At 37.3% G+C, this 24,792-nt stretch overlaps 2 protein-coding genes across 4 annotated transcripts; both read right to left on the bottom strand.

Annotated features, from left to right (window-relative positions):
* Positions 1-1,852: 1,852 nt before the first annotated feature.
* Positions 1,853-4,133, bottom strand: LOC104117708 (pentatricopeptide repeat-containing protein At1g79080, chloroplastic). The gene has a single exon (XM_009628791.4). The coding sequence runs from the start codon at positions 3,891-3,893 to the stop codon at positions 2,157-2,159; it is 1,737 nt and encodes a 578-aa protein (XP_009627086.1). The 5' UTR covers positions 3,894-4,133; the 3' UTR covers positions 1,853-2,156.
* Positions 4,134-5,350: 1,217 nt separating this feature from the next.
* LOC104117706 (uncharacterized) lies at positions 5,351-23,861 on the bottom strand. 3 transcript variants are annotated; one of them, XM_018778094.3, is made up of 17 exons: positions 23,609-23,857; positions 23,345-23,530; positions 22,464-22,643; positions 19,640-20,048; positions 19,304-19,422; positions 19,162-19,239; positions 18,481-18,621; positions 17,927-17,971; positions 16,913-17,079; positions 16,674-16,752; positions 16,472-16,554; positions 15,779-15,908; positions 15,351-15,483; positions 12,689-12,755; positions 12,589-12,658; positions 6,787-6,979; positions 5,351-6,121 (listed from the first exon to the last, which is right to left on the bottom strand). In XM_018778094.3, exons 1-17 carry the CDS (start codon positions 23,726-23,728, stop codon positions 5,916-5,918), a joined length of 2,406 nt encoding a protein of 801 aa, XP_018633610.1. In that variant the 5' UTR covers positions 23,729-23,857; the 3' UTR covers positions 5,351-5,915. The 3 variants fall into 3 exon arrangements, 2 of the variants coding, with proteins under 2 accessions (XP_018633610.1, XP_009627084.1); XR_001973553.3 differs by having other exon boundaries at positions 6,787-6,911; positions 12,589-12,755; positions 23,609-23,861; XM_009628789.4 differs by having other exon boundaries at positions 12,589-12,755.
* Positions 23,862-24,792: the final 931 nt, after the last annotated feature.

The raw sequence follows: 24,792 nt of genomic DNA, 5'->3' as shown, positions 1-24,792 counted from the left end.
CCTCAAGATGCATGGCTGAAGTGAAAACAGTGGCAGGGACTAAGTCTAGCTCGTGCTTGCTTGGTGTTCAAGAATTACAAAGGCATGAAAAAGGTATAGAGGCTTGGGATCAAGTCTCCACAAAAAATACTGAATCATATAGTAGGTCATCATGAAAATAATTATATTTACAAGAACAAAAAAGAAGTGTATTAATGTTGAGTAGAACTTCCAAATGCCAAGATGAAAAGAAAAATTAAACAAATACATGTCGAATCATTATGCTGAGTTGCTGCAAGTTTTGAGCCGGAAATCAATGCATGCTTTAAGAGGATAACATAGTGGAGATGAATATGAATGAGTAACATGGTGGAAATGAATATGGAGACTACTGCAGAAAAGGTAAAGAGGGGGAAGTCCCATCCACAAGCTGGTGTTAGATACCTAGGGGAAGGTGAGAAGCGGCCAACTATGGTAAGAGACACATTAGGAGTGGTGATTTTGCGCAATATAGTGTTTTTGCATTCAACATCATAGTAGGAAACCTAAGAGCAAAATTGAGCTTTATGGGTTGAGTTCGGGATTATATCACAACTATGCGCAATATATAAGTTATTGGAACAGTTTATGTCCACCCCACCCCTGCCTACTAGAGCAAAGTTGACTTGCTAGCAAAACTCTCCATTTAGCTATCTTAAACTTTCTTGAATTTAGGAAACAAAGACTTGACCAACCATAATTAAGGTATGAAAATAAGATTATATTTCCAAATTTTTTAAAAATGAAATAGAATAAAACAAGATTGATGGACAAGTGACAACAAAGAAGAGGAAAGGAAGGCAAAATTCAAACTGAATATAAGCAAGCAGCAAGCTCTGGCATTGTGGGTATTTGAAGTAAAGGTAAGTAGCTGTCTTCCCTTGCATTCAATGGAAGTAGCAAATGAAACTATGGGGAAATGGTTTATCACAGCCACTAAAAATCAGTGTCCAAAAGTATCTAGGCAAAGAAAGTTGTTTGTTATTCTACTATTAGAATCCTTTTAACTTTCAAACTCTAGTTTCATATTCATGATGAGTTGAACCGCCTAAAGACTTGGGAGTCATATCATTTATTTCCTTTTTGCTGCACATAAAAACAGATTACATTTTTCAGACCATGTCACAAAAATAGTCACCAACATAGCGGCTGCAGAATTTACAAAAATATGTTTAAAGTTTTCACATTTGTCATTTGTGGAAAAAATAGCGTGACAGTAACTTGTAACCATGCTGGAGATTACACCTTGGCCAACATCAATTTTCTCATGCTCAACATTCTCCCTATTTTTAAAAAATTAACCTCATCAAGAAAAGAATGGTTAGTCTAAGAATGCCATTCGTGGTGTATTATCTAGGCTTGCCTCTTTCCTCATAGAAACTGCTAATTAAGAGACTGAGGAGGGCATTCAGCCCAAACCCCTCTTACCAAAATGGAGCTACATTTGAAGTTGGAAGACTAAGTTGGAACTGAACCATGAACTGAACCTTAGAAACATTAAGAATGACACTATAACAAAAAGAATTTCAGTGTTGCTACTATTTCTGTATAAAACTTAGTACAATATAGCCAGGGGAAAGAAGCTGCAAGGTTACACTTAATAAAAAAGATACTGTATATACCATAATGGCACAAAGGATTTAAGTTATATGCAGTTATGCACTGATAATGTAAACTATATTTTTACACTATTGGTGTATTTTGAGCTTTTATGAAAGATTGCTTCCCCTCTTTTAAGATTTTCAATTAATGTTTACTTAGAGAACCACCTGCAATTGCCTTTTACATTGTTAGTGCGTAGAACTTATACTCTAATACAAAATAGCGAGAAAGCTTGAGATAAAGGAGATATTCAGCCATTTCTGTAACATTAATTCCAGTAACAGAGAGTAAGCTTAAGGTAAAAATACAGTAACAGAACATGTTTCATCTGACCTCTTTAAAGCCTACTATGAACCAAGTATCGTATCTGAAAACCAATTATCTCAAGTGGTTATTAGTTGTATAAAGTTCTCCATCTGACCGGCAGCATGAGAATCTTCTTGTTGAATTTGGTGTATTAGCATTTGCTGATGAATAGATAGCCTTTATTAGTTTCTCATCCTGTGACCCAATATTGACCCATTGTTGTGAAAAACTCACTGTACTAATATATCCTCAACCTCGAGCTCATATTGCATAACAAGTCTTTCAACAGTATTTCTACTTATTACTTGTTTAAGATGCAATTCCTTGAGGACTATTGATGCAAGCTCCTTGTGTTCTTCATGTATGATCCCTTCCACTAGAATGGTATATGTTATCTCATTGGGCATATAACCTTTGCTGATCATGTCCTCAAATACCTTTAGCGACAAGTCTGTTCTTCTTGATTTGCATAGACCAAGCACAAGTGCATTGAAATTGTCAACATCAGGCCTATATCCATTTTCCTCCATGATGTAAAATACATCAACAGCAGCAACCAACATCTTCTCCAAGCACAATCCTCTGATCAACGATGAATAGGTGTAAGAGTCAGGATTGAATCCATGGGCTGTCATTTCATACAAAAGCTGAAACGCTGCAAATGTGTTTCCTTTCCTACACAAACCAGAAATCACGGCTCTGTAGAAATCATGAGTGGAGGAGCTCTGCTTAATCCTCAAAGCGTGGAGAATTGAAAAGGCCTCGTGCACCACTCCTTCCTCGCAAAGCACAGCAATGGAATTGTATGTTCCTTCGTTAGGACTACAACGTCGTTCTAACATTTGGTTGAGACACTTAATTACTGCATCCACTTTCCTGTCTTTGCAGAGACGTGCAATTATCGGGTTGTAGCTAGCAGCAATTGGCTTGAACTGTTCTCCAAAGTACATTTCATCCAGAATCTTGAGGGCGTGATCTGTTTGGCCGTGAAGAGCAAGGGAACTAATCAATATGTTGTATGTTACTATAGATGGTGAACGTTCTTCTCCAACCATCTCCGCCAGAAGCTCATTTGCTTCCTCCCAACGTCCTTCAAAGCACAAGCTCCTCAACAAAATATTATAGCTAACAACATTAGGATTAAACCCTTTCGACGGCAAGTTTCTAAAGAACTCTTTTGCTTCATCTATTCTTCCTTCTTTACACAACCCAGTTAAGAGAACATTGTAACTAACCAAATTAGGCTTTCCACCCTTGGCAATAATATTGTCTAAAAGCAACATTGCTTCATTAACCCCTTTTTCTTTATAAGTAGCCTCAAGCAATATGGAGTAGGTATATGCATTTGGTACCAACCCTTTTTGCATCAATTTTTCCACAAATTGAAGGCTTTTGTTCAAGTTCCCTCGCATACAAAGTCCTCTTATAAGAGAATTGTAAGTGACAGTATTAGTGGGGTATCCATATTCTTCCATTTTATCAACCAATTGCATAGCATGACCAACATTTCCTCTCTTACACAAGTTATTTACCAAGAAAGTGTAAGAAGCAGCATCAGGTATAGTACCAGAGGTAACCATCATTTCCATAACTCTAGCAGCTTTCCTAAGTTTATTACAATTGCAAAGATCATACAATAGTTGAGTTGCATGAGTCTTATCAGGCTTGTGGCCTTTCCCAACCATGTATTCTAAATATAGAAAGGCATCATAAAGTCTGAGTTCTTTGTTTCTTGGGTCATTCTTGCCAGACCTCCAGTTGGGCAGAGTGAAAATATTACTGCTCCCCTTTGAAGCTTGTTCATTTAGAGGCGGGCTTATTTGGGAAGAAGCAAAATTTCTTGAAATGGTCTTAGAGTGGAAAAAAGGAAGGAACTTTGGTATGTGGGTCAAGAATCCACAAGAATTTCTTGCATTCTCAGGTGATGGATTTGTTACTGTGGACACTGAATTTAACGGGACGGCCATGAAATCACGAAAATGATTGAAGCCTAGTTTAGGAATGTTAACAATTGCACCAGAAAGCAACCTTAATCAACTCTCCATAATCATATAGAAAGGCAAGGAAACAGTAAAAAGGAACATACAATAGCGGTTTCTAGAGAATCTATGCCATTCTTGATCAATGGAACAACGAGAGCCTTTTCTTCTCCGTGCCTGTAATTGTACTATATTCAGTTCCAAGAAAACTGCTCTCCTTTCTTTTTTGAAGTTAGTAAAAAGGACTAGAGCTACATCTGTTGTGGGTCGACTCTGTCCACTCCCTCCCTATGTTATCCAAAAGATAGGTAATGATACAAGTCCCCTCCCTTTTTCCCGAGATACTCTTTCCTTTTTTTTTTCTCTTTAAGGTTTTTTTTTTATATGCTCCCTCCCTCAGTTTCATTTTATTTGATTGGACATAAATTTAAAAAGAAAAAAGAACTTTCGAATTTATGGTATAAAATGAGGTATATATATTTTGTGAATATTTAAAGTTTGTATCAATTGAGATAGCATATCGTAAATAGTGAGACGGAAAGGAGTAATATATATGTTAGGTTACTAAAACTAGTACTATATAGGTTTTCTCTTTTGAAAAATCTCATTATATGAAGCTAATAAAAGTTTGAGTCATTAGTCAGGTCAGGTATCTGGGATCATTTCCCGCCACAGAAGAAGCAATATTTTGTAAAATAATTAATGGCTCAAGCAAGACTAACTGAAGATGATGCTTTGAGAATAAGGTACAAAGGAGGAGGAAAGATTGCTGAATCTCATCAACCTGTGGGCTGTGGATCTCTTCTCTAATATTCAGAATCAACAAGGCAATAAGATTGCTCACTCTCAAATAACAATATTGCAGCAGTAAAACAACCTGAAGAAGTTTTTGATCATATGGAAAGAGTAAACACGATGGATGCATTTGTTGAAGAACCTCATGTTTACCTATGGACTATATATAACAATCTGAGAGGTCCACTAATTGTATACTTTTATGCCATCGCATAATCACTAACTCACACAAGTTACTAGTTGACAATCTTCTTCTTTTAAATTTATCACACACTGAAATACCAAGGAATCAACACTAGCCATGACACAAATTTTTATTTTCCATGTACCAGGAAATAGTTTTTTATTTATTTATGCAAGAGTTTCCTTTACAATTACTCCTACTCTTACCGATAATACTTCTTTCAACAAAAAAACACTTGGATCTTTTCAAATTTGAGCGTTCCAATATTATATACATTATCACTCGAACCCTATTTTTTTCTACTTATCATTAACGATAATAATATTTTTCATCATGTTATTATCAGGATTCATGCACCTATTTTTGAACACCAATAAAATAATAATCTTCATAAAATAAGACAGATTATTCCATGCCAAATGTACCAGAAGTGCAACTTAACTCCACAAGGAATCGACAATCAATGGAAAGAAAAAACAAGACAGATCATCTCATTCCATCTCTTCGCCTGAAATTGACTTATAAGCCAGTTACACTCATAAGTCGGCAGTTGAAATGTTCATAAACCAAAAGCAGTTCAACAGCGAGTCTAGTGCGCTCCATGAATGTTACACAGAAACCTCTCCCAGAAGATACTAATAGGCACAACATGACTAACCGAAGAAGCATTTGCTCAAGAGATAATTCATACATCTATTCAGTATTGGCATTCTTGCTATCCTTGCAGGCACATTAAGTTACATGGTAAAAAAGTAGTATCCAGACTAAACTCATGCTACCAAAATTTTCAAACCCGCTCAATCTGGGCATTTTTTCTTCAACTCAGACAGCTCTATGGAACGGCTGATTCACTTCTTGGACCTGATTATAAGTGGATTCCACCATTTACAACCTGGAGCTGCCAGCTAGTAAAATATGTGCAGGAATGGCAGCTCTCTCAGCTACAATGGGTTAAATCCCAATGATGACAACAGCCTCGGCTACACCAGCGATTCTACCTTTCAACAGAAGCTCAACTGGACTACAGGCGATCATTCAACTGCACTACTCCTCTTCTCCAATAATGATTCAAGAAATAGCGAACACAATTTAGTAAGAGGAGGAAGATTGTGAGATGGTCCACTAAATAGAGTCTCCCAATGCCTTTCTGATGGCACTGCTGTGATTAATGGAGCTTGTTTTTTCTCTAAGCTAAATTCTGGTAGGTCCCCGTAGATAGATGCATAACCAAACTTTCCTGCAGATAGGAAGAGCATATAGTTTCATCAGTCATGAGTCATCTTTAAATTAAAAAGCACTGTTTTCTGCAGAGTATCGAACATCATGAGATATTTTGATCTACAGCTCTGTGGGTAGGTGTTCAATTCCCTTTTGCGGCCATTCCTCTTCCCCTTAGCCCCTTATCAAACTCCGGCATCTCACTGTTCTAAAGCTAAATATTGCATCATCTGATGTGTTCAATGAGTAGATAAGTATTTCTCCGTTGTAAAGCTAAAAGATGCTTCATCTATATTTTTGACAAATCTTTCTCAAATATTTTTGATAGTTTTCTCGGATATTTTTTATGAAGACTTTTTCTCAGATATATACTTGATCCAACGAATTTTCTTTTTCCAAAAGGTTATCACAAGACATCATGCAGTAACATACATCTTTGCCTCAGGGCACTGTCATTTTAAGGCTTGTAGCGCCAGTTAAAATTTCTAAGAACAAGGTTTATTTCATATACTTTGGTATTGGTCCACTAATGCAGAGTATTCTGAAGCACCTTGCCACACATAAAATAAACCCTAAAAGGCACCTGTATATCCCCACAGTAATAAAGGCCAGAAACTGAGATGCATAAAAGCTTTTGACATACTCCTATTAGACATGAACTTAGGTAGACAAAATGGTACACACCTGTTTCCTCAAGATCAGTGAGACTTCCTCGACTAATCTTATGTATGTGGATGTGACTGTTAAGTGGATCAAAAAGAGCATATTCATGATCACTGTTTAAGTAAGCTAACAGCAACTCCACTGATCTGCCATCAGTAACACCACCCTCCGAATTAGAACTTCCGCGAATAAAAGCAAGTGAAGCACCTTTTGCCTATAAAGAGAAAGAATGAGATGCAAACAAAGTAAAGACATCCAGTTCTGACCCCATTTAAAGATGGAATTTCCACCTTAGAAGAAAGATTAGAAGATGCATTATGTCGCCCAATGTATAAACTAAATTAGGAAGGCAAGAAACAGTGTCAGAAAAATACACACAACACAACTGCAAATGGCGTCTTCTGAAGAGTGAAGATGACAGCAAAATAGAGGCGGCGCAAAAATTAAACTGAAGGTGACAAAAAACATCTGTACACTATGTTAGAATTAGTTCATGTAACCCACATTGATATAGAAGGCTTTATGTGTAGGTAAACATTGTATATAAATAGGGCTATTGTAAAACACCTATAATATATCAATAATATTTTCTCCCGTGTTTTCTCATATGGTATCAGGGCAACTAGTGAGAAATCTCCGTTGTGCAGTAACCAGCGAGTCCGGGACAGCCACCATGCCTTTTTTCCGGTGAATTTCAGGCTGTTTTGTGTCACTTCTCTGGTGGGTTTTTGACGAAAAATAACACCACCGCCGGGTGCATAATTCTCATGCGACCAAACCCCAAAAAACACACCGGCAGAACCCTAGCCACGCGCCCTCACACGCCTCCAAAACCTTTAACGTTGACAGCGCATCAGACCCATGTGTCGGCGCGTGATACCTGTTCCGGCCATTTTTTTAAAAAGTTTCTTCGGGACATTTGTCTCGTCTAGTAATTTCGACCCTACCCATACTATTTTCTTTTTATTCCGATCACTCAAAGATTTTTCCGGCGACTACACTGATTTTCCGGCCGCTAAAGTAATTTTTCCGACAATTATAGTGTTTCCTTCGTTTGGTGATAATCTGCTAGACCTATCTCCAATACAACGATGTCTTTGGGATTTGATAGTTTTTTGTTTAAGAACACGGGTTCGGGAAGTTCCAATGTTGTGATTACCTCGGAACCTTTAAAGGGAAGTTCCAACTACTTAGCTTAGGCTTCGTATGTCGAGTTGTAGTGTAAAGGTCAAGGTATTCAAGATCTTTAACAAAGAAGGCTTGCGAAGGAGATGAAAAGACCAAAGTACTTTGGGAGAAGATTGATGCTCAGTTATGTAGTATCCTATGGCGATCTATTGATTCCAAGTTGATTCTCTTGTTTCGACCATTCCAAACATGCTTTTTAGCTTGGGAAAAGGCTCGCACTATATACACTAATGACATATCTCGTTTCCATGATGTGATATCGCGGATAAAAAATTTAAAGAAACACAAATTAGATGTCTACTTACTTGGGACAAGTGCATGGAGGAATTTGAGAAGTTGATGCCAGTGTCTGCTAGTGTTGAAAAGCAACGATAAACGATGTTTCTAGTTCTTACCCTCGCTAAACTTCCTGATGACCTTGATTCAGTACGCGACCAGATTTTGACTAGTCCGACTGTTCCCACAGTTGATAAATTATTCTCTCGATTACTTCGCCTTGCTGCAGCACCTAGTCATACAATGATCCCATCTCAAATAATTGACTCATCTGTTCTTGCATCCCAGACAGTGGAAAATCGAGCACCTCAGACGTTGGAGAATAGATGAGGAGGAGGTTGTTTTGGAAGAACTCGGCCAAAGTGTTCTTATTGTAAAAAGCTTGGGCACACTCGTGAGGTGTGTTACTCTTTGCATGGTTGACCACCTAGAAATACTCATGTTGCTCAGATTGAGACTAGTAACCAGGGGTTTTCTTTATGTGAAGGGGAGTATAATGAGTTCCTTCAGTATCGAGCAACTAAGCAGACACCTCCACAAGTAGCCTATGTCGCTCAGACTGATACTTCTGTTGTTGGTAATTCCTTTGCTTGTGTTTCCCAGTCTACTACTCTTAAACCATGGGTCATGAACTCGGGCGTCTCTGATCATATTTCTGGCAATAGCTCACTTTTGTCAAATATTGTTTATTCACAATCTCTTCCCAATGTTACTCTAGCCAATGGAATCCAAACAAAAGCCAAATGAGTTGGTTGTCATTTGTTAGTCGCTTGACTCGTGCCCTTCATTGTGGTATATATTTTATTGATGATTCTTTTATTATGCAGGGCCACAGTACGGGACAAACGATTGGCACAGGGCACGAATCACAAGGCCTTTACTATCTTAACTCACCCAATCCCTCTACAGTATGTCCAGCAACAGATCGTCCAGACCTAATTCACGACATCTGAGCTTATCCAAGCTTCAGAAGATGGTGCCTAGGTTGTCTAGTGTGTCTAGATTTGATTGGGAGTCGTGTCAACTTGGTAAACATATTCGGGTGACATTTTCACATAGTGTTTTTCACGTAGTGTTGAGAGTTGTGCAGAGTTTTTATTTTTTAGTCATTCTGATATATGGGATCCTAGTAGAGTCAGTTCAACCTTAAGATTTCGTTATTTTATTAGTTTCATTGATGATTAGTTGATTACTCAAGATATACTTGGATTTTCCTAATGAAAGATCGTTCTGAGTTGTATTCCATATTCTAGAGTTTTTGTGCTGAAATTAAATCTCAGTTTGGTGTTTATATTCGCACTTTTCGTAGTGATAATGCCTTAAAATATTTATCCTCTCAGTTTCCGCAGTTTATGACTTCTCAAGGTATTATCCATCAAACATCTTGTATGTATACTCCTCAACGGAATAGGGTAGTAGAGAGAAAGAATAGGCATTCATTGAAACTGCTCGCTCACTTCTCATTTAATCCCATGTCCTGCTGCGTTTTCGGGGAGATGTAGTTCTTACAAATTGTGACTTAATTAATTGGATGCCTTCATCTTCCATTCAAAATCAGATTTCACATTCAATACTCCTGATAACTCTCTTCATGCTCGTGTTTTTGGGAGTACATGCTTTATTCATAACTTAGCTCCCTGAAAAGATAAATTAACTCATTGTGTTCTCAAGTGTGTCTTCCTTAGCTATTCTCAATTTCAAAAGGGGTATCGTTGCTACCAACCTTATCAGTCAATGTCATATTCTTTGAGTCTCAACCTTATTTTACTTCATCTAATCATCTTGATATATTTGAGGTCGTACTTGTACCTACTTGTGAGGAAATGTATTGTTCCTCCTCTTACATCCCCATTGACATCAACAATACCACCGCAGGCACTCCTACCTAGAGGTGACAAAATGGTTAAAAGAAAACAGTTATCCACCCATATTATCCATTAAAAATGGGTTAGATAATGAACATTTTTAAAACGGGTCGAATATGGATAAGAACCATATTATCCACTTAGAAAATGGATAACCAAATTGATAACCAATGGATAACTAATGAGTTTAACTTCTATATTTGTGAAGCCTCAAATTGGGGACTCCTCAAGATTGGAAGACTAGGAATTCTCCCAAGAGTGATCATATTCAATAAGCCATGGATAATATGGATAACCATAGTATACGCCGGATAACCCGTTTTTTATCCGTATTCAATATGGGTCGGGTCGGATAATTTATCCGTTTTTTGAATTACCCGTTTTCGACACGCTCATATCTGATCTGACCCGACAGTTTGCCACCCTTACTCCTACCTATACTGACTTTTGAGGAGTCTACAGTTGCTCCTCCTATATCACCTGCCACAAGGCCACCACTCTTGACTTATCATCGTCATCCATGTGCAGTATCAGCCCAGATAATTCACTACCTGCATCAACTTATGCACGTATTGTGGACTTGTCTCCTCCTAGTCCCCCGATTGCACTTCGGAAAGGTTTACAATGCACACTTAATCCTAACCCCTATTACGTTGGTTTAAGTTATCATCGTCTGTCATCACCCCATTATACTTTTGTATCATCTTTGACCATTGTTTCCATTCCTACGTCTACAAGTAAGGCACTATCTCATCCAAGATGGCGACAGTCTATGATTGACGAGATGTATGTTTTACATTGGTACTTAGGAGCTTGTTCCTCTTCCTCCAGGTAAGTCTAATATCGATTGTCGTTGGGTCTATGTTGTCAAAGTCGGCCCGAATGGCCAGGTTAATCGGCTTAAAGCTAGTCCGGTTGCAAAAGGATATACTCAGATATTTGGGCTTGATTAAAGCGACACTTTCTCTCCCGTGGCTAAAGTCGCATATGTTCGTCTTTTTTTGTCCATGGATGTTGTTCGTCATTGGCTTCTTTATCAGTTGGACATTAAGAATGTCTTTCTCCATGGTGATCTTGAGGATGAAGTTTATATGAACAACCACCTGATTTTGTTGCTCAGGGGGAGTTTAGTTGTCTTGTTTGAAACAATCACCTCGAGCCTGGTTTGGTAAGTTCAACACAGTTATTCTAGAGTTCTGTATGACTCGTAGTGGAGTTGATCACTCGGTGTTTTATCGGCATTATGCTCCTAATCTTTGTATTTATCTGGTGGTTGATATTGTTATTACTAGCAATGATCAAGATGGTAATACTAGTCTGAAACAACATCTCTTTCAGCACTTCCAGATTAAGGATCTCGGCAGATTGAAGTAGGTATTATTATTTCGCAAAGGAAGTATGCCTTAGACATTCTTAAGGAGACATAAATGATGGGTTGCAGACCTGTCGACATTCATATAGATCTGAATGCTAAGCTTATGCCAGGGCAAGGAGAGCCTCTTGGCGATCCTGCAAGATATAGGCGGTTGGTTGACAAATTGAATTACTTCTCAGTGACTAGACCTGACATTTCATTTCCTATGAGTGTTGTAAGTTAGTTTATGGACGCTCCCTGCGATAGTCATTGAAATGCAGTTGTTCGCATTCTTCGGGATATATAATCAACTACATGCAAAGGACAACTATTCGCGGATCGAGGCCATGAGCATACTGTTGGATACACAGATAATAATTGGGCACGGTCACCTTCTGATAGACATTCCTCACTTGGATATTTTGTTTTAGTAGGAGGTAATTTGATTTCTTGGAAAAGCAAAAAAAATGTAGTTGCTCGATCTAGCGCAGAAGCAGAGTATCGAGCCATGGCTCTTGCAACATGTGAGCTAGTTTGGGTCAAACAGTTGCTCAAAAATTAAAATTTGGAGAAATCAGTCAGATGGAACTTGTGTGTGACAATTAAGCCGCCCTTCATATCGCATCAGATCCAGTGTTCCATGAGAGGACCAACACGTTGAGATTGACTGTCACTTTATCAGAGAGAAGATTCTCTCAAGAAATATTGTTACAAAGTTTGTGAAGTCAAATGATCAACTTGCATATATTTTCACCAAGTCCCTGGTCTCGTATTAGTTATATATGTAACAAGCTCGGTACATATAATTTATATATCCAGCTTGAGGGAGAGTGTTAGAATTAGTTCATGTATAGTGTCCCGCATTATATAGAAGGCTTTAGGTATATGTAAACATTGTATATAAATAGGGTTATTGTAAAACACTTAACATATATCAATAATATTTTCTCTCGTGCTTCCTTACACACTAGGTGCAGGAAACACGAGAGAATGAAGACGGATAAAAACAAAGAGATGGAGAAGGTAATTGTTTTCTCAACAGCCTTCAATCAAGATTCCCCATCACTAACATCAAGTTCCCAACTGAAAACTTCGAAAAGAAATAAAAACGAACTCAAAATTGAGGAGAGGAATCATTACCTTTCTTACAAACCAGCTAGCCACGGGAACAAGATCTCCAACGTTGAATAATAAGATCACCCCATCCGTACCCAGAGTTGTGGCTTCATTAGACATCCCAGATCCAAATGACTTTGGACCAAGGGCCAGGATGGCAAATAAAGAATCATCGATCGCACAAGTTACAGCTGCAGCAATCAATAAGTACTAGTTGGATGAGACATTGAAAAATGAATTGCGGTAATGTCTGACACACTGCATAACAATATAAAGGATTGTGCAAACAGAACTCCCAGCCAACAAGTTTATCATTAATTTGCTAGACTTCTTCAGACCTTTTAGTTTTGAGCACATAATAGGCGCTAATTTGGAAAGCTTAGCTTGGTTTCTGAGTCTCTTTGTGATTTCCTGATTTCTTATTCCAAAGCAGCAAATTAAATTTTTGGTACTGATTTCATTAGCAAGAAATAGCTTAAAATTTCCCCAAAAGTCCAGTCTGAATTTGGCATGAAAAAAAAAACAGTGCACTAGATGTAGTCCAATACGTGCAACTCTAATATATGTATAGAAATGCAGTGATACATGAGGAGAGCCTGCAGCTAAGCAAATCTCCCCCAGATGAATATGACCCCTTGACTTAGATATTAGTCATCAAATTTTGGGACTTTGACCCCTCCACGATATATAAAGAATATCAAAATGCACTATCTACCATGGGTTAGACTATAGAACTAACTAATCAGTACGTCCAGTAGCCCTTGGCTTCAGTTAACTTTTAGAAAGATTATTAGATTCCATATGCATAAGATTCAAATTCAAGAGCCAACCTAATATATTTGGAAGCAAAAATTATAAAAACTTCAAAAATGTGGAAATATGATTGGCAATTACATTTAGATGGGATTGGTTCCGAAAGCAAAAATCTGAAGTGCACTTCATAATATTTAAAAATATAAACATATATGAATTTAGTACTATAACGATCAAATTGCACTTAACATAACTAATTTCAGTATTCATATACAATAGTGCCAATATTAATCCAATTCCTCGAAGTTGAGATTCGAAGAACTGACCACTTCTCCTTAGGATCATTTTGTGTGTCAGTATTTAAGTGCACACTTCTATGAAGCGCATGGCTACATTTCTGAACCGATAATCCACTTCGCATTGTTTCAGCGCTTTAAATGACGAAGCGGTGGCTTTTTATAACACTGTTTGAAGCCATTGTCCCCTTCCTTAATTAAGTCTATTTTTCTCATGAACTAGAAGCAGAACCTTAGAAGTAAATGATAAGCCTAAAGACATTTGGAATGAAGTTTTAAAGAGGTGTTAAAATAAGCTTGCAAGATGGAAAGCAAATTATTTATCTCCGGGAGGTAGATTGATACTTATTAACTCAGTTCTGGATATTCTTCCTACCTACATGATGTCTTTATTTCCCTTACCAGCAAGTGTAGAAAAGAGGCTAGAAGGCAAGGAAAGAAAGAGAAGAAGGGGATCCATAGTTAAATGGAAGACCCTTACTATCTGCAAACAAAAAGCGGGGTTGGAGGTCAGGAATCTAAGAAAGCATAACAAAAGCCTCTTACTTATCCAAAAAAAGGCCCTCTTGATGAAGTGGTTGTGGAGTTCCCAAAGGAGGAGCAACCACTATGGAGCAATGTGACTAGGGTAAAATATGGAAAGGTAAATTTTGGATGACTAGAGAGGTTAACACTCATTATGGAGTCGGTCTCTGAAGATCCATATGGAATTTGTGGCAAGCCTAAAGGAAAAGTTGAGTCTTAATGTGAAAGATGGAAGGAGAACACAATTGTGGGAGGACACCTGGTAGGGCGCCGGAAACTTAAAACAATTATATCTTGACATCTATAATTTGAATCAATAACAGGGGGTTACTTTGAATGAACTTTGGTCTACACTCTACACAAGGTGGGAACCTGACTTTCAGGAGACCCCTACAAGATTGGGAGGTGCCCAGAATAATTGAGTTCTATAACATTTGGAACAAGGCAAAGGACTGCAGGAAGGTGAAGATACACTCAAATGGTAGAAACATATTAGTGGTATTTACTCAGTCGGCTCAGCATATAAAGATTTGAACCAGGAGGATTCTCAACTCAGTTTATGGCCTTGGGTGCAAAAATGGAAAGTAAGGGTGCCTTATAAAGTAGCATGCTTTTCTTGGTTGGTGGTTAGGGAAGCTGTCCTTACTCGGGAGAAACCCAAGGAAGAGGGGTATACCAATTGTATCTGGGTGTTATTTATGTGGACAGGATGCTGAGACAATTAGCCATCTGTTTCTACATCGTAAAGTGACCAACCAGCTATGGGATTTGTTCACCAACCTCAGAGGTACTAGATGATTAATGCCAGGGAGAACCTTAGAACTCTTACTAAGCTGGAACTCAGAGGCAAGCTTTACCAAAAACAAAGACGGATGGAAAATTGCCCCAGCAACTATTTGGTGGATAGTTTGGAAGGAAAGGAACCCGAGATGTTTTGAAGATATAAGCAACTCTCTCCAGAAAATTAAGATGAAGTGTATTCTGCTTTTTTGTTTTTGGTGTATGAGCTTGTTTCAATTCTAGATGTTTTAAGCTCCTTGTAAGAAGAACACGGATTGTATTTTTGTTTCTTTTGATGTAACACTCCTATTTTGGTTTCCAGAATATACTGTGCTGATGATTTTATGAAAATACTGGATACATTACCTTCTAAAAAAAGGATTACAAATTATTATAAACTGCCAAAGCATGAGAAACAAGAGATATACAAACCTTCTATCTTAAGCTTGTAAGACCATAATACAGACAGCTTTGACATGCTCCAAACTGATACTTGTGCATTAGAACCTTGTGATGTGGTTACAATATACTCCGACTTCCCAATAAATGCTAAGGAAGAGATTGGCTGCACAAGAAAATAGTTTAAATGAGAAAATATTGTACAGATCAATATTATGGAACGAATAATAGAGGTGTACAAAGTACCACAAGAAGAGCATCAAATCTGCAATGGAATTTTCTGGACGGTAACTCAGAATTGAGTCATAAAGACCACCTTGAGGTAAAAAGGATTCAAATACTAGGTAACAAGCTTTCTTTCACCAAAGCAAATAATTTTAATCTTGAACTCAGAAGTGTCAAATTGATATTTTCTGATAGGTCAAAAGAGTAACATTGATACTGGCATGTCAAGAACTTACCTCAAGACTCTCCCCAACTGTCGCCACAAGAATATTCTTCTCCGGATCCCACAATGTAATGACTCGTTCTGCAGCTACAGCCAGCACAGAACCATCTCCAGAAAAGGCCGCAGCTGTCATTGGCTTTTTTCTTGGGGGGGGGGGGGGGGGGTTCATGTCAAACAAGAAAATAGAGGTTTTATCGATTCATTATATTGTAGTCATCAACATTGGCAAAGTACAAACAAGCAGCCATAATCACACTCCCTCGTTTTCAATTTATGAACCTATCACTATTTGGGGAGTCAAACAAAAAAAAGTTGACCACATTTTTTAAATATTTCGAATTGCTAACTATTGTGACTTACTTTTTATGTAATTTCTAATATGTAAATTTTATTTCAAAAAAATTGAAAATTCTATGTCCGAATTCACACAAAAAATTAATCATTTTGACCCTAGTACTCTGAAGGTTCACATAAACTGGTGGGGTGGGGGTTTGGGGGGGGGGGGGGTAGAACACTAAATGGCCAGTTGATCGCTAGAAAGAGATATTTTCATCTTGAATCTCTTTTCTTAAACAGGATTTTTCTACATGGTGGTCAGTGTTTATTCTCACCGTTGTAGTCATTTTTCTTTGGAGATTCTAGAGTAATAATAGAATAAAACCAACAATGTGACTTCTCTATAATGTAAAATTTAAGGCAAACATACTTGTAAGAACCAACAGAATGGCATGTCCATCCAGCATTTTGCATCCGCTCTTTTTGTTGCATCTCCTGACTGCCTACCCAAACCTACCAAATAACAAAGTGTTATTTAAGAATGGGTAATTTAGCAAGTCACATGAACCTATCTACTTAGCAAGTCACTTTAACCTATCTACTTAGCAAGTCACTTTAACCTATCTGCTTACCTTGAAATCAGCACCCCGTGAAGTACTAACAGCTATGTGACGCGAAGGGTGGAAAGCGATGGAAGAAATACCAGAATCTCTGCAAACACAGCAGAGCTTGAAAGTCAATTCATGAAAGGAACCTGGACTATAGGTAGATTTTACAGGAGAAAAGTACTGTCCAGTTTATTAGAGGCTTAGAGCACAAGCTAATACATATTTGAGACCAAAGGAGCTCCAAGAATTAGACAAGAAAGAACCTGTGGGGCTCATTGACAACAGTGGATAAGCTGAAGTCTTTATTTGAAGAGCTGCATGACCAGAACTTCAGACTTACAAGACCTCCTATTCCTTCTTCAGCAAGCCTGGTTTCTACAGTAATCATGATGGAACCCTCTGGAGAGAGGGCCACCAAATTCACTACCACCTGCAACAAATGGAAAAAAAAAATTCGACCCTCAAAACTTTTAAATAGCATGTTCATATTACGATATTAATTTCAAAAAAAAGTATTGTTCTACATAGAAGGGCTTCTAACCATCTAAGCAATTTGTCCCAGGAGTCGTCATGTATGGTATGAAGAGTATGGAACTCAAGATAGGAGCGTAATAGGTAAGATGTTTAGTGATGCGAAGCACAAGGCAAAGTTCAACAGCCAAATTAATGCCAATATTGGCTACGTTTTTTTGTTCTTCACTTTTCCTTGGAAAATTTGTTGGAGAGAAGAGTTTTTGATAGCCAATACACAAAAGGGAAAATCCACATTCTGGTCTGAGCTTTTGAACTTCTAGCCTTATTGAGTTTAGTTTCTGCCCCATAGTGTGAAGTCTTTACAACAATGCTGGAAGGGACAGAAAGTGGGAAGAAGAAGATCTGGGAAAGAGTTCTCCATTATGCATTTTTGTGGACTATCTGATTAGAGAGAAATAAAAGATGTTTTGAAGGGAAAAAACATCATATTTTTTGTAAGGAATAGATGCTTACAAAATCTTTAATTTTGGCATAAGGGTAGCTTAAATCATATGGATCTTGGGTTATTTAATTCTAGGATGTAGGCAATGTTTTCTTTTTTAATTCTAGGAGTACGAGTTAATATGTAGTTGAAGTGGACTAGTCGAACACACAGAGACGAACTTTTATTCATTCATTCATTCATTCACACACACACACACACAAGCATATGAAAAATTATAATACTGATCCAAATACTGGGATATAGCTGTTCAGGATTTCACAAATAAAATATGAAGATCAACCAGGAAAAAAATCTATACCGTGACTTCATCAGCTGGTTGGTGGCTTCTTTCACAAACTTGAACCTACAAATGGACAGACTAGGCAAAATCAACTGAAAACTCTAGTAAAAAGAGCACATATTTTAAGCATTGATGCAAGAGGAGAACTGCTTGCCAAAAGTACATCTACATGTTTAAATGCTTGCTCTTCTCTAATCCCCCTCCCCCACTAATCTTTGGGTATATCTAAAGCTTTCCTGTAAAATAAGAATGCATAGCTCCTATATAAAGGTGGGAACATCAGATGTAACCTACAAATATTTAAGGACAAGTAAAGGTGAACCCCTCTCTATGAATCAAAGCGAAAGGTTAACGACCCAAAGGCGCAACCATGCAAACTAACTGAAACAAAAAGATAGAAACCACAGGAAGGTGCGCGACTGAAAAGAGGGTAAAACAAAATTAGGTTCCAACTTCTTTTTCCTTTTTCAATTTTATCTTCCATTTTGTGATGGTGGGGGTTAATGAGGGAAGTTTAGTGCTAAACAGAAAAGAAAATATCAACTCATGCTACTTATTATCTATCCACTTACCTCAGAAACCTCACGGTCATCAAACAAGCTATAAAACTGGACACAGTAATTTTCTGAACGTATGGCAACTAGCCCGGTAGCGGAGTCAAAAACAATTCCTTCAGATGAGCCATCACACGTGTCCAGGAGTGTGCTACGAAGCTGCAAAAATTAACGCTGTAAGGACTCCCAAAGGGCAAATTTTAATATATTATGTCAAAATATCAGGTAAGATGGAGATAAGTGTTTTAAATGGATTAACCAAGCACTCCAAGCAAAGACATTACAGTACATGGGCAAAGAGGATCATCCAACCTACCGCAACAATTGGGCTGGAGGAATCTTTAGTATTGCTCATATAAACACGGTTCATAGTTACGATAACCAATCTACAGAAAGTCCACATAAAGAAAATACGTACAAAACCAAAAGGAAAACATGAGCCGAAAGTAAAGGTACAGCTGTTTAAGAATAGATTTGTTCTAGTGCTTGGAAAACACTCCGAAGCTTTCTTATCCAATTTTCTTACTATTCTGATGCTCATCTTATATGTAAATAGAATGAACCTGGATCTTTTTTCTCTTGATAAGTATTATAAAAACAGCACAATATCCTAGCGAAATTATGACAGGCATGAAGTTTTTTCTCCACTCTTAATCTTTTCGAATTGTGTTTTGCCTCAGAGAGAGGAGAAGAACAAACCTTGATTCCTTGAATGGATCTCAATACCTCCATCGAAGGCATTTTGAGAAGGTGGATTCGGTTATCTGCACAAGATATCTGGACAAACTTACTTAGTAAGAACAAAATCCACTACCTTCACTTTATAGACAAATATGCTTACAGAGGACAGAGAAGGATCAGATGAGATGGTAAAATACAAAAGGGGGGATCCTATTCGCGGGAGGAATCTCTGCTTCCCTGTGTCTAACTGCCAAACCACAAGAACTCCTTCCTTCCCACCTGGATCAAGTTAAATAGTTGCTAAATTTAAGTAAACATCGAATTGATATAATTCGTTTTGTAGTCTGAATTCCAAATAAATAAAAGAGGTGTGCTTAAGTAGGAACTTTCTATGATTTTTCTATGCAATAAGTTATGCACGTGAACATCCCCATAAGTACAAGGTTTTAAACTCGTCTTTACACAACCAACAATGCTGCTCATATTTAATTTATACCTGAGTAGACATAGGCACCATCGGAAGAAAAAAAGAGAACTTTCACTTCTGCAGAATGCCAATGCCTTGTGGTACAAGAATCAGCATCATCGTTTCCCCTAACTCCGGGCCTTTCCTCCACATCCTTCATTAGTCCTCCATTTCTCTGTTTATTACCAGATGATAAATTCTGCACCCCAACACCCCTCCATATTAAGATCCTTCCTGTTACATCTCCTGCTGCAACAATCCTCTCTGTTGGATGAAAAGCTAGAGTGCTCAGGGTTTTCGTATGATGTAACCTGATTTTCTGAAACACTGCTCGATCAGAATCTTTTGCTGGTATTTCCCATACGCGAAGCTTGCGCTTGTCACATATGCCCATGTATCTTCCAGAAGAACTAAGTGTTATAGATTGTGCGTCTTGAGTCTGAGAGAAATTATAAACTATGGTCATTCTCAATCACATACAAAAATGCCATTGTAGGCTTTACTTTGTAAAATAAGATAAGGGTAAGTATAAGGAAAAAACAATGATGTGAAAGATCGTCAACCCTTCAAAGGAAGAAGATGAGTGTAAAACAAGAAAGCTTTCTGTCAGTGACTAATGGTATGGACTATCTAGAAGCAAAAGATAGCTTAAGACAACTTTTACACTAGCTAGAAAGAGCTCAACATGAAATCACTTATTTTGCGTCGCATGACACTTACAAAAATTGCTAGCTTTAGCTGGTCTGATATATTTTTTATAAGCTAGATAACATTTTACTCGTGATGGTATCTGATACATAAATGTAGAAACAGTTAACTTCATAATGCTTTAACTAAAAAAGTATTTTTTTTTTCCAATTCCTATAATTAGCTAAACTTAATGCATGCTTTCCGAAATAGCACCATGCCTCTCACTGTAATCTTTTACACAGAACAACCTAGGGCATCTTCACATAGAACAACTTGGCAGATGACAAGGAAAGATGATAAAATGGACTAAGAATTGCATTGAAATGCAACAAGAATTTTTGGGAAATGAAAGAGAATCTACAGGGGATTGTCATAACTCATAGTTCTTCGGACATCATTAACATCAATTTTGGAAATCTATGAATTGTCAATGACTATGCAGGGCATGTCATTGCTTCAGCTTACCGAGGACATGAACCTCAATAGGAAGGTGTGGAGCTCGGGAATTAGGATTGAAGGTTGACAGGTAGTCGTGAGTTTCTCCTAGGCTTGCCAGTAGTACTAGTACTATTCTTGTATTTTCTTATTCCTGGTTCGTTATTATAACATGTTGTGTCATTCGTTTCAGTTACCCTATTACCTTGTTGTTGCTATTGTTTGTTGCTTTATTTTCACTGTTCCTTGAGCCGAGGTCTATCGGAAACATCCTCTCTAATTTCACAAGGTAGGTGTAAGGTCTGCGTACACATTAACCTTCCCAGACCACACTTGTGAGATTGCGCTAGTTTTTTTTTTTTTGTTGTTGTTGTTGTTGTATGAACTGTCAATGTCAGACATGGTCATACTCTGCCAAATAAAATTAAGCCTAATAGCATAAATCTATGAGATGGATAACAAGTAGCAATGCAAAATTAGCTTTTAATTTCTTTATTAACAAACTTGATAGTTTTAAAACTACAATGATATACAAGGTTCTGAGATATCTGAAATGCTAATACTTTTAATGAACTAGATCTGAGTATGGCAGCTACAAGAAGCTACCCAATATTAAGTTCTTTTTTTCTTTTTCCCTTGGAGGTATGCTGGTGTAAATTTTATGCTTTAGAGACCATGAACTCGTACATAAGATTCCTCTTCCCCAACTTTTGGACATGAATTAGCAGATAGCAAATGATGATGGGACAACATGATAGGAATGGATAAAAATCATGAGTACATACAAAATAGAAAAATTGCAAGAATACCTCTGGATACCTAATAAAAGTTACAGCCTATACTATCATACCATGATGTACACACATTCTATAGTTTACAGTAACAGCCGATATCACCTTTTTATATCAGTAACAGCTGGTATCACATTATGCATTCTGAGGAGCCATTTTTACCTCGCATCACATTTACCCATCCAGATAACCCCAGCCCTTTCTGGCCCAAAACTAATAAAAGCGATCATAGAAACAAAGAACAAAATGAGGACAAAGAACAATGTCTACAGCAACTTATTGTCCTTTGCATAGTAAATCATATTGAGCGTCTGCGGCTAAAATAAACTTGCATGCGACAAAAAGAACCAAAACACCTGGCACCAGAGGGCCGAATGAGAAATCTTAAATTCCCCTATTCCGAATTAAGAGTCTTAGTTTGACTTGGCACAAATAACGACAGCAGCACTGAAAAGTAAGTATTTACTGTTTGTTAGGAAAACATGAGAAATCTATTTTAAAAAACTAAATGGGGAAAAAGGATGTATTGAGAGGAGTTAAAGTGAGTCTAACAAAATCTTTCTGTGTTATGAAACACATTCGAACTTCCCTTCGAGGAAAATGGACACAGCCTTATGACTGACCAGAATTAAAGACAATCTTCCCCGAGTTGAGAAAAAATATTCACAACAGATTTTCAATTTGGGATATTCTAATTTGACACAGTCCAGAATATATTCACAGCAGATTTTCTATTTGGGACAATCTATTTGGCACAGTTCTAAATAATGACAAGCTAGTCACAATTTAAACAATTCACTCTTTTCGAAGTAAAACCATCCTATTGCACAATCATTTTTTTAAGAGGAACCATCTTAGATTCTTAGTGCACAAATTCCAACAATGAACATATAATTTTTCTTCGGATAAAAGAAAGCATGGCAGACAATTTTGCATACCTCGGCCAAAGTCACTCCACCAACCAAAGTAGACTTGGTTAAGTTACACTTCCTTATCTGCCAGAATAAAGCATTACCCAGTCCTTGCTGTTCTTTGAACTCTCTGGTAGATACATATGCAAAAAGATCAGATGGCTTTTCGCTACTCTCTGCAGGTTGGGATAATAAACCTGGAATCACCTGACAAAGATTACAGAGGGATGATCAGATAGATATGGGGAACGCTAGCACAACAGAGTCTGATAAAGAGACATTACTAGACCTGAGCAGTAGCAAACAACCAAAAGAAAGCAACAGCAAAGGCCTTGTCATGAAGGATTGTCATTTTGTTCGTGTAATGCATTTCATGAGTTTTTCCAGGATTGACTGAAAAATTACACACTCCTGGCCTCTAGGAACCTACCATTTCCTCTAGTAGGAAACACACCCACAGCCAACTACTCCTGACTTTGTCCCATTTAAATATTTTGTGTACTTGCCTAAATATTATTCCAGAAACTCTCAAGCATCGGCATAGCATTTATTTAGCAAATTAGAACACCACTGGCACCTGAATTACCTGATGCTAGATCCTTTGCTTCACTAACAATCCATTTTCTCCTTGTAAGTTCATTTTTTTTTTTCATATTGGATGGTAAAATACACATCTTCTTCAGAAGATTCTTGGCTTTAGCACTGAAATTGGCCGGATGCAGAGTCATATTTCAAGCTTGACGTAACTATATATCGTTACCAGGTAAGCATTTTTATTTTTTTTTGCTGAGAGGTTAACCAGGTAAGCATAATTTTGATGCAAAAACACTAGTGGTTACGCCACAAAACCTGCAAAGCACTTCCTTAATCAATCTTTAAATAGTACTCTGAAAGTGAGAAGCTGTTACCATAGAGTAAATGGGGAACTGAGCATCAATACTTTTCATCAGCTCCGGCACTGAAAAGTCCCAATATTTGATGGTACCATCATGTGACGCTGTCCAACAGTAGCACAATATTTTGCCAGCTGGAGTAGTAGACGGTACTACAACCACCGAAGTTACTAATGCCTTATGACCTTCCAATTCAGCAATCTGTAAAATAAAAATAATTTAACGACTTACAATACCTTAAACAACGCATTTTTTCGCTGCCGAGTAAAGTGAGCGAACCTGTAAGCCAGTGGAGGTGCTGAAAATAGAAACGGTGTTTCCTGTGCATACGAGAAGTTTCTTTGAATCGTTTGAAAACGCAGGTTGTGAAGAAACCAAGCTTCTTCCACCTGTAATCATCTTGAGAGCTCTCCTCTGCTAAAAGAAGAAGAGTGGTTTAGGCGAATTGCGTTTTTGTTTTATTTGCGACTTTGGTCTTCTTTCCAAAACCCTAAACCCTACCTGTTCTAAGCCTTTAAAGGTTGGCAATTTTACACACATTCACATGTTTTTGTATGAATTACGTTCAGAGACTTCTAGTTTCATTAGTTGTGCTTGCCTCCCCTTTAAATTCTGAAAAAACTTTGTATTTCCCCCGGGCTTCAAAAGAATTTTATTTTAGGCCAAAATCCAAATACATACTTCATAACCATGTTCGTGTAATAAGGACAAGGTATTATAATTTCGAGATAAAATATCAGATTATTTTATTCTCATATTTGATAGAATTTTAATTTCAAAATTAGCAATCTCAGCAAGAAAAAAAAAAAAGAATTAGCAATTCCAGGATTATGTATACCGTAATTATTATCTTATTTTTATACCACAATTATAATACATAGATCGTTTATACGAGGTTAATAATATAAATTCTATTATATAAAGAATAAATAATGCATTGATTGCTATATAGTAAGAATCGTTTGTTAAGGAAGTACCTATTTGGGAAGACATTTTTATCTTTAAATATTTTATCAAATATTGCTAATGCGTATATTACTTATTCTACATTTTATCCCGTATCAAATAATAAATAGATTTTTGTAATAGGCCAAATGCATAGACGGGACTTAAAGTTTGTGTCAATTTTTATTTAGATACCTCACATAAAGATTATACCTATTATACACTTCGACATCATTCAAAGTGAGCATATTGAACACCTCATTCATGACTATAAAAAATGAAATGCGTGTAATTCACATGTTGATAAGGTGGTGAAGTAACGAATGAGATTGAGACACATGGCATTTGAACATTGATAAGTGATGAAAATTGCATGTTTTGAGTATATTTGCATATTATTTCTTATGTAGGTTGTGGCAGATCACATGATTTCTGAAGTGAAAATATGCTCATTACGTGTGTCTTATGTGCATGAACGAACTTGCGTGAAAAAGAATCAAATAGGAGAAAAATTAACA

This window comes from Nicotiana tomentosiformis, chromosome 11 (assembly GCF_000390325.3).
Source record: "Nicotiana tomentosiformis chromosome 11, ASM39032v3, whole genome shotgun sequence".
Lineage (NCBI taxonomy): Eukaryota > Viridiplantae > Streptophyta > Magnoliopsida > Solanales > Solanaceae > Nicotiana > Nicotiana tomentosiformis.
Note: the sequence above shows the minus strand (reverse complement) of the source record. Positions and strands in the feature narration are given on the sequence as shown.